The following is a 20,484-nucleotide window of genomic DNA, read 5'->3' as shown; positions in this document are numbered from 1 at the left end:
TACTTTAATTTCGGTACGTGGAAGGTATTAATAATCGTTTTAGAAATTATTGTTGATTCTTATTTCTTGCTATAATATCCTAAGCATCAATGGTAAAACCAGCTTAGATAATTTTAAAAATTACACAAATTGTATGTTTTATATCATGGGTCAGATATTAAGTATTTTGGTCACAATATTTCACTTTCCCTGCAGTACATGGAATAAATTAGCAAATGCGTAGTCTCGTAAAATAATAACATTTGTGAGAAAAAATGCTCTATAAATGCTTTTATAATAATTTTAATAACGATTGAATACAATATTACAATATTCGTTATCATAAATAAAATGTAATACATATTAACCTAGTGCTAATTAATTAATAAGAAAACACAATAAAAGCTTTATCGACAATTTTATTTCATTATTAAATAGTTTAAATTATTAAATATTTAATTCTGAAATATCCTAAAGTAAAATATCTAAATGGTATATTAATTCATTTTTTTTACCAAAACTACTAAAAATTATTAATGTAAATTATATGATACCAATATAAAATAAATTAAATAAATACTCTACCCTAAGTTATTTACAATTAAATATATTTCATATCATTCTAATAAATTAAAAATGTAATACCTTATTAAAAATTAAAAACATGTAATTTTTTAAATAACTTTCATTTTTGGTTTTTTTTTTTTTTTTTTAATATAATATACTACCTATTTTAGTATATTTTATACATTTAAAAAATAAATAATTGATTTTAGTCGAATAGATAATTTATGCAGACGCACTTTACCCTGTAACACCAATAACAACATTGGGCCAGATATAATATGCAAACTATAGAATATGAATAATGAGAATGTTTCAAGCAAAACCCTCAGGTGCCCGAAAAGTACGATCATTTTTCACGATTTGACGAGGAACCGATTGGGACGGAAAGAACACTGTCGAGTAAATAACACTGGGATGGCATGGTAACGCAACGCACTAACGAAAAATAAACTCTTCAAAGTAGGTATCACTACTAGGACGAAGCTAAGTGACAATAATATTCAAAAATCGATATGAATACTGATTACTGATGTTTGACTATGAATATTAAGCTGATGAAAACATTTATACTGTATAATTTAGTGTCACAATTGATCTTAAAATTTAATACAAAGAGACAAGAGTTATGCTACTTTTGTGTTTTCGCGTTATAAGTTATAACAGTGAGTACAATCGGATACAATCGATAGAATGAACTTTATACAGCAGTGCACAAGTCGCATGTTTCCACCATCATTTAAATATATTTGAAATTATCCGTATAATTTGAAATCGTTGTTAAATCGCAGCGTAGCACAACGTTATTTATTTAATTATGCCTTTCGTTTGTCCTCGTCTGTCTATATATCTACTCTTCTCGTCCCCTTACTGCTTATTTAATGGAAATTAAAATTGAATTTTTAAACATAATCGAAAAAAATGCTTGAAATTATTATAATGGAATGACTATACAAAAACACGATCTCGAAAAAAATTGCCAACAAACACTATGCAATATAATATAATTAAATATATATGTATATACATTTTTATAATGTTTATATTATTAATTTATTCTAGAGCTACAGTACACATTATGAAATAAATAAAACGTCTACGAAAAAGATAATTTGTTCAATCAGTGTAATTATAAATAATTGACTGTTGATCATATTATCATAATGCACTTATAATCACCGAAACCGGGAGCGAAATTATTCCATTGAATTCCCATCGATACGAACGTTTTCATGAACACATATTTTATCTGATATTTATAATTTTAATATGGTTATAAAGAATACCGATGTCATCCTGAGATCGGTATGGATTTTAAAGGGAATTGAATAATTTTAAACGAATAGTGATAGGGAAAGAGAGTGTAATTATTATAATCGTGAACTCGTTTAGATTATAATATATTAATATGTGTTACCTAAACACTAAGTAAGTTATACTAATAGATACATGGCAGTATGGCACATAAGATCATCTCAAGCTGCATGCATAAAATGTAAACAATTTTTTTTTTCCTTCGAGAAGAGGTTTTAGATTCTTGCATATCAACACGTTTTGACAGTCATAATCAAATTTCAATATTGAGAAAACTAAACATAATAATATAAACATAAACCGTACTTGTTTTAATAAAAACAAATGTTAAAAATACTAAATATATATAATTATTATTAAAATATTGTGTATACTTTTTATACCACAATATTGTGTAATCACACGAGAACATAAATTATATAACAAAAAAATGCTTTTCCAAAACACGCATTGATGTGAATTTACCCATAAGTCAAATCCTGTACAATTACCCTAAAAAACCACAGACATTGTAATGTTGATAATAATTTATATAGGTAATATTGTATATGTTATGTAATAATAACGATAAACAACCCGTGTGGCTGAAGTCCATGAATCGATACGAAGAGCAAAATATCATCGTTTTATTTTCGTACTAATAACTCGCACAACATATTATATTATTATAATATGTGTATTGTGTATCCCGTGTATTTCGTATTATCCGATCTCAACCGTTAACATTTTTTGAATTGAATTTTAATGGACCAATGGTGACATCGGTGAATTCCTAATTTTGTTTTTAACATGATCATAGGTTAGGCTAAGGTTTATGTCAATCTACTAACACAATACCTTTCAAGTCGTATTTTTATGTTTTTTCTTCTATGTACCTACATATATTATAGTATATAGAGTTATTGGTACGACAAAAAAAGTACTTGCGTATTAGCGTGTAGATTTTAAGATTTTTTCAAAAATATTGTTTCATAAAAGAGTGTTGCACATCGATACAGTGATTTCCGGTTGGTCACCGAAGGTGTGCATCGTGGTGCAATGGCTTGAGAAGTGGCCAGATACCCATCTCTCCGTAACGTTTCGCTGGTCAACGTTGTTGCGCTCCTCACTGTCAGTCGCTGCAGCGGTGGTCTTCTTCGTCCATCTGAAGTGAAATATTGGAAGACCAATAATATCGTATTATATAAAGATTGCACATAATAATATGTTTCTCGTGGGTTCCAATTTTTAGACGGGCGTAGTGGCCCCAGGGAGGTAGTTGTCCGAGTAACAAGATTATTATAATAGACACGTATAACAAGCCTTAGACTGATGTTCGGTCAGGGTTTGTCGTTATGTGGTAGAACTATTGTTGATTATATTGAGTTGACAGCCAACAGGAATACCACATGTAAAATATATAATATGTTTATTATTTTATTACGTTTAATATTATTTATAATAAGCTTAGTGTCAAGCCAATGGCTCCTTAATCAAGTAACTTCAATATTGTTTTTAACTCCTATTTAACATAATATACTTATCGTACTTATTTAATTGTATAGATTGTATATTTCGTAGAAAAAAAACTAATGTTTAATATTTATTAATTGAATTGAAATACATTTCCACTCGCTTACTGTTTTTTTTTTAAATTTAAATCAATATTTTAATATTGTTAGAACCTTGCACATCATAAAAACTATAGTATAATATATTATAGAAAAAACACATTTGTAGTCAATTAAGCATTAAATCTGAGTAAGCGATAAAGAAAAATAAAAGAGAATATTACATCTCTCATGTCATATTGATTACTGTTATTAATGGATAAAAACTAAAAATAGTAATAAAATAGAAAAACGTAGGTGTGCTCAGAAGTCTGTACGTAGGTATATAGCGTGCGATAAAATTATATTATTCTATATTGACTTATATCACTTTGAACTTTTTAAGACTGCTGTCTGCTTAATACTATCAATTTTATCATAATGATACATATAAGGTGATCTATTATTAAATGTTTACATTCTTTCTTAAAAAATGATTAACTTTTTTTTTAAATATTATTTTTTACAAAATTTCATTTCATTGTAAAATAGTATTTTGAATTTTATATTGTAATCAGTTTTTAATTTTTTGAATGACAATCTACATTTTTAATTTCATATATCACAGCGGAATATTTTTCAGAATGATTTATTACATAAAAATCGAAATTCAAACGAGGTAATTAATCATTTCTAATAGATTTTTAAAGTTTTCATGAATGGAGTAGTGGATCTTGTGGGGCGCTTCTGTGGTATTCTATACCTAGCACTCATTAACAATTAAATATTCATATCTACGTAACTACACTTTCAAAATTAAATCTGTATACACCAAAAGACTTTGAAAAATATTCTACTATGAAATATGTAATACAAATTATATGCAATCATTCATAAAAGTAAAACACTAAAACAATTATAACAAAAATTAAAATAATAATTTAAAAAAAAATAACTTTCAGTGTTGTTTTGCAATATCAACTAAGTTGAAACTTTCTGAAATGTTTGTAAACACTTCAGTGGAACACCTTGTATATAAAATATTGTAATAAATATATTGTTGTGGCGTATGCGTTTTTTATATTTTTTTCTATTCAGAATTGCTTTTTTACAAAGAAGGTATTTTTATTGAAAAAAGAAAATAATAATAATTTCGTATTGAACACATAAAAAAAAATAAGTATGACTGTATCAGTTCTCGTAAATGTATTTTTATTCGTCAACTGAAATATAATATTATTATATTGAATACTGTTTACTTATAGGCAACAAATTGTTTTTGAGTAACGATACCGTCGCATTCTTTCGTCCATTACTTGTGTACGCCATATTTTAACGATACGTAAAATCTTAAATTGCTTACTATACGCTTATACGATCAGAGAATTGTGGTCGGGGAGTTTTTTGGTAATGTAAATAAAATAATAAACAATATTGATTATGAACACGTTTGCAGTACATTTGCATAAACGTCGCATATTCTCATAGGATATATAATATGTATTCGGGAAATAACTTATCGAATGAAAACTGCTTTACGCTACAGAAATAAAAATGCGCTTGTGTATAGAGCTAGATCGAACGTGACTTTGTATTTATTTTCCCCCACAGATCAAGCTCTAAAAAAACGAATTTTTATTAATAAAACCTAGATTCGAAAACCACACAAACCTATTATACGAATATTATACTGTATTACCTATACACACATATATATTATATATATATAGGTACATGGTATTATACTTTAAATGTTTATGCACTTAAATTGGTGTATTTCTTATTTTTCAATTTTTTAATTTGTCACATCTTACTTTAGTAATAACTACAACTTTTCTTTCGAAGAAAGAAAAAAAAGCAGAAATCTTTTTTTTTCCAAGTTAGTGCTCAATTTGACCGTTAATAATAATATTGAGTTTATTATCCTTCTGATGTTAAATGGATTATTATTTTCATCTTGAATAATATTATTTGATCAAACAATAGTAATTAGTATAATATAATAATTATGTGTCGGAGTAATTTTAATTTTTAACACAATATGTTATTTTGCATTGAGTATTGATAATAACTCGTATTATACCTCTAAGAATTAAAAAGCCAAAATTGCGGACTAGGTTGTAAACAGTAATAGTTATACCTAATTAGTTATATTAGTGGTTGATATAATTTTTAAAATTATCAACGAGTATAGTCGTATAATAATTTTCATTTTATGGAATACACCAACAAAATATTTTATAAAATACAAATACTCGTACATTAATATAAAATTTTTGATTGGACAATTGTTTCGTCCATTTATAATATTTGGTTATATAATTATTTTACTTAACAACAAAATTCAATAACAATAATAAGATTATAATAATAATAATAATAATAATAATAATAATAATAAAATATACATTTACTTCATTTAAAAAATTAAATAGAGCCTTGACGTATATTTTAATGTTGTATTTGAGCAAAATAATATTAAAACATCAATAGTAATAAAAACAATATTGCTTAGCTTAGTCATAATAATAACAATAATAACTAAATTCATCTATAAAATTTTAAAAAATAAAATGTAAAATAATCATTAACGATAAAACCGTCCACACTTGGTCTCGAATTGATACCTTGTTCTTTTAGCCGTACCATTTCAAGTGTCGGGAAGTTGAACGTTTTGAATGACAATACAATTTCTATCTGTCCATATAAATTAGAAATATTATACTATATTTAAACCGTACACTAAGCAGGGATGATGGTAGCAGCGACAACTATGACGACGACAACATCCGACGAGAAAAAAAATATAAACGGAAGTTTAGCGACGACGGTAGAGGCAGCGGCAAATAATATTATGACGTCCCTGCTGTCAACCGCAGCCGGCCACCGAGCCATAATACACAGTCATCGACAATAATACAGCCCTCGGAATTTCATCTATATACATAATATACAGCACGACGATATTATTAAGTATTATCACCTACAGGTTCGGGAAAATCCCTTAGCTGCAAGTCCGGGATACCGAATAATCGAGTCACACATGCACCGGCTGGACAGCCCACTACGGACGGATAAATGTCAAGTTTGTTTACTAATAACGACGGTATTATTATAATGTTTTATGGTTTCGCACTCACCGTCGATCGTCTTCCGACTGTTATATTATTGAAAAAAACGTTAATTATGTCGATTCCGCCAAACCCGACGAAATTTATAAACAAACGTCAGCGTGCAATAATAACTATTTGACATACACGCACACCGCGGAATTTTAATCAGTACGAACATTTACTATAGATTTCTAATGACAATAATTAAATAACACTGCGGTGTCGGTTATGCAGCAGTTGTAGTACAACTTACAAAAGTGTGTATTTCGATATACGTATACCACGAGGTGACGAAATTAATAATTACATTATTATTGTATTAAACGGTGTGTACATAATATTGTGGTTTTCCTGTATTGGGTGACCCCGCTGCAAGATCAGTCCTCGTTGTCGTCGTCGTTGGCTATAGGAATACAAATAATATCAACAAAAACAATAAAATTTGTTTTATATACGATTCATATTATACACTGAATTATTATTATGTTATGATAAAAAGTGTAAAATTAACTTCGGTTCGCGACTGCGTTTTCCGACAGTAAGTACTTGAAGTGCGTTATTTTTATAATAATAACACACCGCACACTGAATGCTTATTATTCTACTGTAGTACAATGAAATGCAGTGTATTGGTTGTAGTCTGTGTGTTATACGATTAAAAACAGAATAATTGTATGTATAGCTGATCTCAACTGCAGCGCCCGGATACGCCTAAACGCACAAAAAGAAAAAAAATATCTAGTTTTTGGTTTACTATTTTTTATTAATTTTATTTTTTTATATCATTGTTTTTACTTGTTTATTTTTTTTTTTTTTTACTGGTGCCAGATTATAAATCGGCACCGAATAACGTTAATTTTCCACGACCTTAATATTAATAATAATAATAATAATAATAATAATAATAATATAGTACAAGATACATAATAAGATTTGAAAAAGAAGTACGGAAACGGCGAATCGATCGGTGTTCACCTTATCAATAATAACTACAGTAATTTACCAATCACAAAATGTATTTTAAAATAATATAATATACCGAAGGGCTGTAGACGTTGATACAATATTCGCGCGTTGATTTGTTTTTACGTGTAGATAGTACTATAACAACAACACTACAATACCTATAATACACGATATATTAGTATTATTATACACCGATAATGCCATTTGAATTGAAATCTATTGAAAACGATCCGCAGCCCTTCGATCTCACAAATGTTAACTATTTTGAAATAATTATGCGCGTGGGTGATGTAGATTACATAAAAAATATTCACACACATATAAATATATATAAATGTCTAAAAAATATATATATATAAATACTATATTGTATCCTAATTAAGTAATAAAAAGTCACTGGGTAAAAAAAAATATATATATGTGTACACCTATGTATGTGCGTTATTCGTGTTCATGGTCGCAAATTTGTCACAATATTTATAGACACGTTACACACACACACACGCACAGACATATGCACACGTACATTGTACATAATATAATTTTTGGACGGTAAATTTGATTAATTTATGTCACAAAAGAATGCTGAGCAAATATTATCGTTTTAATCTAAGAAATCATTATACACGTCACGATGATTCTGGTAAGGGGGAGTAGGTGGTGTTGCGGGAGAGGGGAGATACACAATTGGTGAGTGGGTGGAGGGGGGAAGCAGTGTACGCGTTCCCGGGCGGATCCACACAACAACAAAAAAAACATTAAAACTAACACTCGCGCAAACGTCCGGGCGAGACGTCCAGATCGGTAGCGGAACGACGGTGCAGGGGTTGACAAGTGACGGGGATGTGACGAGGGACTTGACACGGAGCTCAGCCGCGCTTGAACTTGAGCACGGCCATGCTGATAGACAGGAACAACACTATCCACGAGATGGTGGACACGAAGCCCAAGTACACGTCAGGTTCCAGCAGGTTCCAGCCACGAGTCAGTATGCTCCGTAGGGACGTCGTTGCCATGGTCAGTGGCAGACAGTAGCTGACGTAACGCAACAAAACGGGCATACCTTCCACCGGCCAGATGACACCTGAAATGAGAAAAAATAATTGTTAAAATTTTTGCGGTGTTTAAATTGCAACGATATTATTTGGTTATCGCATTAAAAACATCAAAATTAATAAATTATTGCAATATAATGTTTAGAGTAGTAGAAACTGCTCGATGGAATTTTTCGCTAATGAATTCCTTTAGTAAGTTTTCTTTAAACATATTTTTTTAAAGCCACTTGACCACCCCCATTTGCAACTTCGCGTTACGCCAAAGTGGGGAAGTATAGAATAACTCAATCTATCAGACGTTATGACATCAACATTTTGGTAATTGTATAATATATGACTACATAAATATGCTGTATGTATTTTATCGATTTTATAAAATAATTGTAATGGAAAAATTTATCGGTAAATCTTTACGATTCAGTCTCATTGAACTGGTCCAAAAGTAATGTTATGGTTAGTCGGTTTTGTAAAATATTGTGTATAGCTGTGTGAAAATGCAATCAATAATTATTAATACAGCTTTGTCAGCTTTTGTTATATTTTTATAATATTAATAATATTCTTTAAGCTGTTATACATTAAATAAAATAATTCCATTGTTCTAAAAACAATTATTTTATGTCGAAATAGTATTATTATTTTTATTTAACACGTCGACATTGTAAAAAAAAAATATAAAAAATATTTAAATTAGTTGTATGCATTACGTCACAAAACTTAAATTTCCTTATAATATGATGTCATCATAATTTTATTTAAATTTTCAAATTTATTTCATAGTTAAGAGCGATTACATCAAACAAAATTGTGTTCTAATAAAATCTTTCTTGATAAAAAAAAAATCGTGAAATTGTAGTGTATTTTTTCGAGTGGGTGATGTGTTATAAAATTGTATTTATCACTTAATAAAGAGAGTCCTAAAATATAGTTTGCAATAAAAAATTATATAAAAAATGTTAATGATCTAGAGCGATAAATTGAGTAATATAATCGTATGTATCTAGAACAGTTAATCCGAATAAATGATATATAATTTGTACTCTATAAGAAATAAATTATTTATTGTTTGTCTATCATTATAATGTTTATATGATACAACTAAATTCTAGGTAATTACAGAATAATCAAAGTGGGGCGAAAAAAAATTGTAAGCATTTTCTTCAAAGGTGGGCTGGTTACGTAATAATTGGGACGTTTACCCATTTACACCTGGTGAAACAAATATTATACTTACACTCGACAATAAAAGACTATGTCCGGTGTGCTGTTATTGCTAATTAGTGCAATATAGGGCGTTGTTTTAATTGAACGGAACTATTGAATCGTCAGTAATTCGGTCTGGGTGGATTTGGAGTGTTAACGCAACAACTCAGATATATAATATACTTCAAATTCAGCTACTCTACATGACTAGAATTACTATATTATAGTCTCATACTCAGCTCCTAACGATGGTAGTTATGTAAGGACAGTTGAAAATATTTTTGTTTATTTTGACCCTCGTTACGTAAAGTTGACTCGCTTTTTGTGTGTTGGTGTACCTACTATTGTTGATATTTTTATTTTATTTTCAGGTAATTTTGTCTTAGTCATTAATTGTTTATATTTGTGCAAAGTACTTTTTTTTTTGCCTTTGGTACGCGATAAAACAACATGTAATATTATAATAAATAAATATAATGTTGAATAAGTAAATATTTTTTATTGTAATATACGATTTAAAGTTCATATTTTAATGTTTGATTAAAAAAAGTACATATACATAAAAAAAAAATTGACTAAATAACATTAATTTCATGGTATTAATAACGCAATTTCTTGTTACTGTTACACCGAATGTATTGTGTATTTAATGTGTTATGCAGGTACTAATGATCATTAATGGCAATAATAATAATTCTATTTTTTGTTAAACAAATGTTTAAAAATATCAACCCAATTATTACCACCAAAATTTTTATATTTAACCTTTTTCTCTTTTGAATTACCATCTAGTAAACAGAATAAATTTAATAACAAATGCTATATCAAATAAAAATCTAGATTATAACTTATCATAAAGTATATTTTTATTTTTTGTGATACTAACAAATAAAAAAAAATCATACAGTATAGGAAACTACTTTAAAAATGCATATTATTATCGTATAAAATATAGAAAACTAGACTTCTTGACCCTAATTTCAAAGTATTTTTCAAGTGTTGTACCTATATTGAAAAAATATACTTCTGTATGGTTTACAACTATGTGAAATAAAGTAAAACTATTAATACATATAACTAAAATATAACCAATATTTGCATTCCATAAGCGATTTGTAAAAAATAATAATAATGAAATCATCTATTTTGGAATTAAAAAATTTAAACAGAGATATTATGAGAAAATGAACAAATTTTAAACATAAAATCATACCTAACTTATCAACTTATGTGAAATGTACTTTTACCGAATCGTGAAAAAATTGCTGAATCTTAAAAATCTAAAATTAACATTTAATATTTTATGTATACAATATTACATTAATACAGAGCACGTTTGTATATTATGTATATTTTAGTCACTCGATTTATATAAATGTACACATTGTTTTATCATAGTACATAAGTATATATTATAACCATCTATACTTAATATTTTAATAAAACGTACGACCTCAAATGTTTGTCGAGAGTTTAAATGATAAATATCACAAATATATTTTTTAATACCACACGTTGAGAGCTTAGTATTAATTCTAGTACCTAATTAAAATTTGATTAGTTAACATTTACAACAGTGAGTAAATTGAAGGTTACCGTGACATTGATATTTATTGTTTACTGACGATCTTTTGAAGGTAATTCAAGATTGCTAACAAATATTAAATAAATAATCATAATTTATTGTTTTTGATAAATGAGTTACGCTCTAACTGCGTGAGTTAAAATTTGTTTTGTTTAAATTCTAATTATATTATGTAGTTCAAAACTATTAACGTACCACTGAGCAGAAGTGTCGGGTAAAAGCTTCCCAGGGCCAACTGGATAGCGTTTCTTTCTAGTTCACATATGGCCGATATAACGAAACCTGTAATAAACAAAGTTTAAGTTTAAGTACGGGAAAATTTTTTATTTATATTTCACTTACCGAAACACATGCCGCAAAGACCCTGCAATATTGTGAGGGTTATGACTAAAGTAATGTCTCCTTTGCATTCCACACCAAATACAAGAATCATGAATATGAGTACAAGTGCTGTCTGTCCACACATGACTACAAATTGCGTAATGACATGGGAGAACAATATTTCTAATGGTGTTACACCTACAGGAATATATACAAAAAATAATATTAGTTTTTGTGTGAATAAATGTTTAACCGCAGATTTTCTCTTGGTTTAAAACGTTGAAATTAAAACCAAGTTTATGGAGGTTCCGATACCATATTATAATACCTCCAAGTTTTGATCGATACGAAATATGAATATAACAGGTATATTATGAAAGTTATAAAAAATAACCAATGATGATCGAACATACTTTTTCTGACAAAAATACAACTTTTTTCCGTTTCAATCATAACATTTTTCGATATAAAATACTGATGCTACTACAGCCGTACTTGTTATAAGATGTAAGATCTGCGAGTGAGTGTAAATTATGTAAAATGAAAGAAAAAACGGTACGCATTCAAATGTCCTATGTAAATACTGGTACCCGCAACAATTTTATTACCACCTCAAGAGCTCACGCCAAGATTAAAAGTCGTAAAACATATCTGATCTTTTTATCGTGTGGTGTGTAGAATGGTGGCTAAATATTCATACGCTTGCACCACAATGGAACTGTGTATACATAATACACGGTGAACAAAGCATACTTGAAACGAAAACTCCACAAACTGTTATAACATTTTATTTTAGTTGAAAATTATGATCATATTTACCGGCAACCCAACTCCTGTCCAACAGACCCTCAGTGCGCTCGATGATAAGTGCCGAAGACGTGAGCGCGACAGCCAAGAAGAAAACAATTCTAGATATAATAAAGCAACATTAATAATACAGATTGATAAGAAAATACAATTCAAGAATACTCACGTTAAAATGACTCCCGGCGCTACGAAATCCGTAAAACTAGGATCACTACTGCCGTATATTGGTTCTTTGAACTGCAAAATGTGAAACAATTATAATTATAGTTATTGTCGTTTTATATTTTTATTTTTAAAATATTGTTATAAAATTGCAATTCACCTGAATTGGAATATCCGCGAGTTTAGGATTTTGGTCACAGCTCTGCAGTAAACCTTGCCCAAAGTCTCTATAAGACAATTGCAAGTCTCTGTTCAACATTAAACCGATTTGTTGGTCTGAAAACGTTAAACAATATACATTTTACAATCAATTGTTTATATTATGTGCATGATAAAATATACAAAATAAATTTGATTCAATATTTACTCGACATGTCAAGCCACACTCGCACTTCACTCTGGTCCAATGTTTCTTCGTCAGATTCTCTACCTAACGCCATTCGTGCTACGAGTGCGTCAGTAAAGTTTTCAGTGAAGTATAGTGCACCCCACGCGTCACCCACTTTAACGGCATTTATAGCTTTCTCGGGGGTCTCATAATAATCCTGAGAAATAGTTTTTATAATCAAATATTCGTATGACACATAATATAATAACATTAATTAAAATACTTACTAATACTACGGTGTCTTTTGGTAAAGCGTTTAAGTACCTACACGAAAACATGTTAAGAGTACAATTATCATAAACTGGACATTCCATTGTATTCCAGTCCATTTCCTTGTTGACTACAGCCAAATGTAAGCCTGTTGGATCTCTACCGATGGCCAAACAGAAAAGTATGACTTGCATTACTGGTAATGCAAATATGAACAACATAACTCTGTAAGTATCATAAAATATTTTAATAATTTATTCAAGAATATTTTTTTAGGATATGTCAACAAAATAAATCTTTTAGATACATTGAACGCGTTTTTAAATGCAATGATACATTAAAATTGTTTACTACAATAAATACAATTTAAATAAATAGTATACGTATCAATTAATTAATTGAACAGAGTATCTAAGTTAAAGGTATTGGTCTGTAACTTGTAGACTATTTAGGACCAATTTATTTCAATTATCTAGAAAATAATGTTAAAAGATATCTTAGATTAAATAATAATATTAATATTTTTTTATAACTAGTTTGTAAATTTAATTACCCAGTTTAAAACTTTTTCATTATTGTATTGTTATATTTGTCATAATTTTGAATTATATATTATGCTATATTTTAATCTCTAAGGAAATAACTTCGTAATAACTCACTACCTTCAACTCAAGCTATGCTTAAAGAAGGTAGCTAAACCAAAATGTTTATTCAGTATACTAATTGTACATGTATTTCTATTATATTTAATAAATGGTTTAATATATAAAAAAAAACTTACCCAACGTTTCTCCACATTCTCAAAAAGTTCTTTTGCAACAATGCCTTTGTTTTTCCTCGAGTAGTGATTTCACAACAACTTGAGTCATATTGTGGCTCCATCATTTGCATTTCTGACAATTTACCATTTATGCCATTTGACTGATCTTGCGCAAGCACCTCCTTTGATTGATGGAAGTTCAAGCCTACTACACCACTCTCTTCAGTTACATAAACAGGTTCGTCCTTTTTACCCCAGTTTAACGTAGCCTGCAAAAGTAAAATCAATACCATCAGTGCTTCTGATAAAAAAACAAAATGTATATTGTGTGCCTACTTAAAACGCCGTATTTTAAAATGTCATATTGTTGTATTGTCCCGATACAATACAAATAATAAATAACTACTTACGAGTGAAATGTTATTCGATATATTGACAGGCGTTTCCTGCGGTTGTCCGTCCGTCCCTTGCTTTCTACTCAATTTTAAAAACACTTCCTCTAATGACTGACAGTGATACATAGACAGCAATACACGTGGAGATTCTTCGGCCAATAACCTTCCACTTCTCATTAAACCGATCTAGACAAACCAATCGATTAGTATTTTTTTATTTTTTAAGTATTGATTACATTTTACTATAATATACGAGTAATATTGTATGCTAATAAATATACTTACAGTGTGCGCTTGCCGAGCTTCCTCGATGTAATGTGTAGTTATAATAACTGTTTTGTGTCCATCTTTTGTGATCTGAACCAAATGATTCCAAATACTAATTTACCAAACAATAATATTCAGATGTAATTAAAAAAAAAAAATACTATTAATTTAATAATACTATCCTAAATAGTTATACCTTTGACGGAGTAAAGGATCTACACCAACTGTAGGTTCGTCTAAAATTAAGAGTTCTGGATCGTGCATAAGAGCCACAGCGAATGAAACTCTTCTTTGTTGACCACCACTAAAATATAATTTCATTTTTATTATAATAATAATAATCTAATATTCTTTAATAAGCATTGAGCTTTCAAAAATTAATTACCTAAGATTTTTCACCAATCTAGACTGGCTTGGCAAATCCAAAAAGTTCAAAAGAAACTGAAGTCGATCATTAATTTCTGACGTTTCCATACCGAATATCCAGCCAAAATACATCATTGTCTCTTTGATGGAAAACTCTCCATACAGAGCTATTTCCTATAAAAAAAAAAATAACATAAAATATTATTTTGATATATAAATCATAAAAATATAAAATATCACTTTTATAGACAAACAAAATATAAACGATTTTCGTGAATTAATAAATTTCAAGTTGAAAAAAATAAACTTTAACAACCATATTATTATTGTATTTAAATTTGAATTAAACTTATTTTAATTTCTATAACTTTTAGGTAATGGGTTATTTGTAATTATAATTTATATTATTTTACAATATTATTGATTGACGTTAGTATACAAAGAATGATACAAATAAATGCAGTTTTAATATTGCTGTTATAAAACCAGTGGTTTTTATATATATTTTTTTTTTTATCAATATCTATATTTAAAATATATATACATATTTATGGTTTATATGTTCGCTTTTATCCGTTACAGTCGGTGATTCTAGCAGGAAAAAAATATTGTGCAGTGCTGGAGAAATCGTGTTTCCACGTATTCATTTTGAATACGAGAGTTTGAAATACATGTGTATCTTACCCAGTCATAACGTTTATTATAATCGATAGAATTGTAAAAACTAAATATCTATCGATACATGCATTAAAACTAAAAATAAATTTAAAAAAAAATGAACAATGTGTTATATAATCATATCCGACTACGTGATAGTTCGAAATCGTTTAGAAAAGAACGTTTATGGTTTGAACAAATCTATATATTTAAATTGTTTGCATCAAAAATAGTTGCTTAAATTAAAACTAATATACAGATACGATGAATAACAACATTTTAAAAACTAACAGTAGGAAATTTGTTTTAATTACTTGTTCAAAATCGACTGTCGAAGACAATATCGAGTTATAATTAAGGATTTTTACCACATAAAAAATAAGGCTTTGTGGTAATTTTTTTTATATAGAAGAGTGTCATTAAGGATATAGATTTTTTTTCTATTTTTATAGCCTTCAAAGGCATTAAACTTGTTTTCTAAATATTTTAACGATTAGGACACAAATTATTCATCAAAACGTCTTCCATATTATAATCGCTTGTCCCCTCCTTTTCGTTATCGATCATTGTAATATCCAGCACAAACTTTAAAATACCAATTATGATGTCGTTACGAGGTCAGTAAAACGTTATGGATAATGACCAATGTTCAGTTTTAAAATATGAAATAGACAAAGTTAAATGATTTAATCTTTAAATATTTAGCAAAAAAATAAATAAATAAACAATTGAAGAATGAGTCCAAGAATAATAATTCTGTGATTAATCAATATTTAGTAATACATTAATGTCTGGAGAGTGAAGACAATTTTTTTTTGTCCTATAGAAATCAAAATTGTCATTACAAATTACTGATGCTACGTGGCGCCGAAGAATAATTTCTAAACAATCGACACGGACGTCGACTATTAACGTCATTCGAGTAATTGTCTAAAGAACGATTGAATACAAATTGAAAATATAAAAGTGTCAAATATTAAACCAGTAATACGATATCATTGATAAATTATCAAAACTATAATATATTAAGTACATAAAATTAACTAATAAAAATCAAATTTATTTAAACTTTTACTTTAAAAAAATGTTATATTATAAATACTTATAAAATAAAATGTAATCAAGACGAATAAAAATACATATTTATTTTAACTTACTTAGCGTTCGATAAAAGTTAATGATTATTTTTTTGGTATAATACCTACCACTTGGTAAATATGTATTTATACAAATAATTGTATACATTATACTTTAGATTATTACAAATAATAAAGTGAAAACATACTATTTTATTTTTCATAAAGAATAAGAAACTTTATTAACATAAACCATTATCAAGTATTTTTTTTTATTTCACATTATATTATTTAAACAAATACAAACTATATAATACGTATACAAATTAATAAATTATTATTGAATATTTTTTTGAAATATTCTCACGAATTCCCTTGAAACTTTAGATTAATTTTTTTTTTAATATAATGAAAGAATGGGGTATAACATAATAATGACAAAACGTAAAATTATGTCATTGAAACTATAGCTTCTTTGCATTGCTATTATTTATTGTATTTAGGGTATTAAAATAAAATAATATTAAAACTAATAACTATTTATAACATATTATAAAATAAATATAATCTTAAGTAATTATAAACCAATTACAAAATATCATTCTGATAAATCCTATTAATTTGTTAAAACCTTCAATTGGAAAAGGTAAATATTAATTGATTCTTTATATTATGCTGTGAATGTGTTACAGACACGGACGTTTTTATAAGTATGCACGTGTGTGAAAAAAATAACTTGAAATACGTGCTCTACTATTTCAAAACATTGCGGAACAAATATGGATTTAAACATGTTCTCTGAAGAGATGTCTTGTCATTGTTAATATAAGTTGACAATGTATTTGTTTGTTTTTTTAAAAAAAAAAAACAAAAGAAGTTGTTACCGGAAAAATTAAAGCTATTATGAAAATTTATCATGAATTCACAATGTGAGGTAATATTTTATAATATTAGACATTTTATTGTTAATAATATGACATAATAATATAGTATAAATACTAATCTAAAAAAATTGACTTATTATATTAGATTTTAAAACTACTTTATTTTATAACACATTTCAAACTTTTAAAGGTAGTTACATAAAAAAAAAAACCTATTTAAATAGAATAAAAATGTCTAGCCAACATGTTTTTAAGCTAAAATGAAGAAAGCTTCATAGCCATTAATGATTGAAATATCCAATACATAAGTATTGTTTTAGATTAAAAACTTGGTCTGATACAGGTTAGAGGGTTTTCATAAAATGTCAGTTGAAACTTTAATATTTTATTCTCAATCCTAGCCATCCCATTCGGCACATCGATATAAGTTCACACAAAATTGTATAAGGTTGTAAGATATTTTTTCACCGAGGAGATTAAGAGAAAAACCACATCTTATCCCAAAACACAGTATCTAATACATCACTATTTTATTACCAATGAATATAATATAATACCAAGAATTTGTATATTATACATACAAGTAAAATATTTGAGATATTTATAAATGTATAACTTAAAGTATTGAAATAATGAAAAATAAATCTTTATAGTCAAAACAAATATAACGTGAGTATAAATTATTACTGCTATTATAAAATGATCGATTTAAATAAAGACCTATAGTAAATACGTGTACAATAAACACTGCTTATGTTAAATAAAATATGAAGTTTTTTACCGGATAAAGTAACAAAACATCATCTTAAAGAAAATGAGTTCATTATATTTTACACGGGCTTTTTCTTTAAAAAAAAATAATAATAATAATGAATAAAATATAATATTTGCTATTAGTTATGTATTTTGTTAAAACAATTTAACTAAAACTTATAATTATACTATAAAATTTGAACAGGGAAAATCTGGAATAAATAATACTTAGATAGCAATTATTGTTTCCTAAAAATCATGACACTCAGAAAAATCTAGTAATATTTATCGTACAAATTATAACTCAAGTTAGAATATCTACTGATTATGTTAACGAGGTGTTTTTATTGTTTAACTTTATGACATGATTATTGACAATTGGTTTTTTTTAACACGTTCTGAAAAATGTTTTACGCAGTAAAGGAAAATCTTAAGTGACGTACTTTTCAAATTAATATTATTATTATAAACTTATAACTTTTTTTTACAACTTTTAAGAACACTAATGGAAAATTATGCTACCGACCAGAAAAGTAGATAGGTACTTACTAGTTACTATACTATCCCCATTTTAAAAGATTTTTCTTTTCAAATAGTCTTATAAACGTTTTAAAATTAAAATTGTGTTTAATTCTGCATAGGAATAAAATGTGCTTAGTTTACAAAACTTTTAATTAAATTATAACTGCAAGTTACATATTTATACAAACATATTTTTCTTGTTTGGTTTTTTGTTCGTCTTATTATTGTATTTTATGAAATAGTAAACGTTAAGAAATCGCTATTTACAGTAAACGGAATGCTAATCAGCGCTAGTAAGTTGCCTAGTTTCATTTTCGGCATATTATTATTATCGTATTATGTTGACTCCCGTGCAACGGGGTTATATTATATTATTATGTAGGAATGTGCAAGTGTTGCACACGACTCGGATCGATGCGTCCCGCGGTTTTAGCAACCATTACAGATAGTATAATAGAAAAGATATAACATTATATATTATATTTTTTATTGTAATAATAAACGTATATGTTGGTATTAACTGCAGTTATTTGTATCGTGGATATGTTTTTTTCGTATTCCGCACATTTACCAGACAATTGATAGCTTGCGGCGAAAGTCAAAGGGGGAAAAAACTACTCGACAATATTGTGTCGTAGGCACGAGATACTAAATATGATTTAATATTGATATAATAATATATCAAATGCAGAGTAACGCTCAGCCTTGGAGGCGTCCTCAAAAAAAAAAAATATTAAATTAAATTAAATGAGCAAAAAAAACTGAAGTTAGCGCGCGTTTGCGTGAACGCGTCTTTACGCCTTGAAAAGCTTTGACCGACCGATCAACGATTTATCTGCGTCGGCTAGCCTTGCTCTATCGGCGACAGCGACGACGCATGATACGGACACGTATAAACGACGTTTCGAGTTTCGACAGACTTTTGCCAAAACCCAAGGACCGTTTGGCGTGTACACGACGCTTACGTTTACTAGTTCGGCTGGGCTTGTGTTAGTCGATCGTACAATAACATACACTCTACAGTCACCACCGCTCTCGCTAGAGGTCAAATGCAAGCAAAGACCACACTCATGAATTATATCGTGATAATAATATTATATATTAGGTATAGTATGTCCCATCTCATTTAGTACTACTAAATATCTCAGCTCGTCGATATTAGAAAAATTTTAAAATATGATTTGCTGTTATAGCAAAATAGTATTTAAGTTTCACATATTTAACTCTTCCAATGCATATGTACGAAAATCACATGGGTTATTTTTTAAACAGAATCCATTATTTAAATATCAGATATAGATAGATTAATTTTTTTAATTAATTTTAATGACCGTGTTGTTAAACGTACAATTGATTAAATTATAACTACCTATTTGAAATTTGAAAATAAACCGATTTTTAAGTGTCTAGAATTGTATGTGACATTTTTACAAAATATGCGCTTTATTAGTACCTTTAAATATCATAAAAAAACAGTATTTTTGTCTGAAGTCATAAGACTGAGATAATTAATGCAACATAAAAGACGGAACATACTGTATACAATATATATACAATATATTATACTACGTCAAAAGTCACATGCACTCGTCGTCTAATAACAATAAT

At 27.9% G+C, this 20,484-nt stretch overlaps 1 protein-coding gene across 2 annotated transcripts in view; it reads right to left on the bottom strand.

The window, feature by feature from the left end:
• Window positions 1–7,497: 7,497 nt before the first annotated feature.
• The window catches only part of LOC132923091 (ABC transporter G family member 20), a 44,604-nt gene continuing 31,617 nt past the window's right edge, over window positions 7,498–20,484 (bottom strand). For both annotated transcript variants that reach the window (XM_060986898.1, XM_060986899.1), the window contains exons 4-16: window positions 15,004–15,158; window positions 14,815–14,922; window positions 14,637–14,730; window positions 14,367–14,537; window positions 13,978–14,225; window positions 13,214–13,421; window positions 12,966–13,143; window positions 12,759–12,874; window positions 12,603–12,673; window positions 12,449–12,537; window positions 11,651–11,827; window positions 11,504–11,590; window positions 7,498–8,549 (exon numbers count right to left, since the gene is read on the bottom strand). In XM_060986898.1, the coding sequence (XP_060842881.1) occupies window positions 8,335–8,549; window positions 11,504–11,590; window positions 11,651–11,827; window positions 12,449–12,537; window positions 12,603–12,673; window positions 12,759–12,874; window positions 12,966–13,143; window positions 13,214–13,421; window positions 13,978–14,225; window positions 14,367–14,537; window positions 14,637–14,730; window positions 14,815–14,922; window positions 15,004–15,158 (1,917 nt within the window). In that variant the 3' untranslated portion in view covers window positions 7,498–8,334. The remainder of the gene's footprint in view (window positions 8,550–11,503; window positions 11,591–11,650; window positions 11,828–12,448; window positions 12,538–12,602; window positions 12,674–12,758; window positions 12,875–12,965; window positions 13,144–13,213; window positions 13,422–13,977; window positions 14,226–14,366; window positions 14,538–14,636; window positions 14,731–14,814; window positions 14,923–15,003; window positions 15,159–20,484) is intronic.

The sequence above is a fragment of the Rhopalosiphum padi genome, chromosome 2 (assembly GCF_020882245.1).
Source record: "Rhopalosiphum padi isolate XX-2018 chromosome 2, ASM2088224v1, whole genome shotgun sequence".
Taxonomy (NCBI): domain Eukaryota; kingdom Metazoa; phylum Arthropoda; class Insecta; order Hemiptera; family Aphididae; genus Rhopalosiphum; species Rhopalosiphum padi.
Note: the sequence above shows the minus strand (reverse complement) of the source record. Positions and strands in the feature narration are given on the sequence as shown.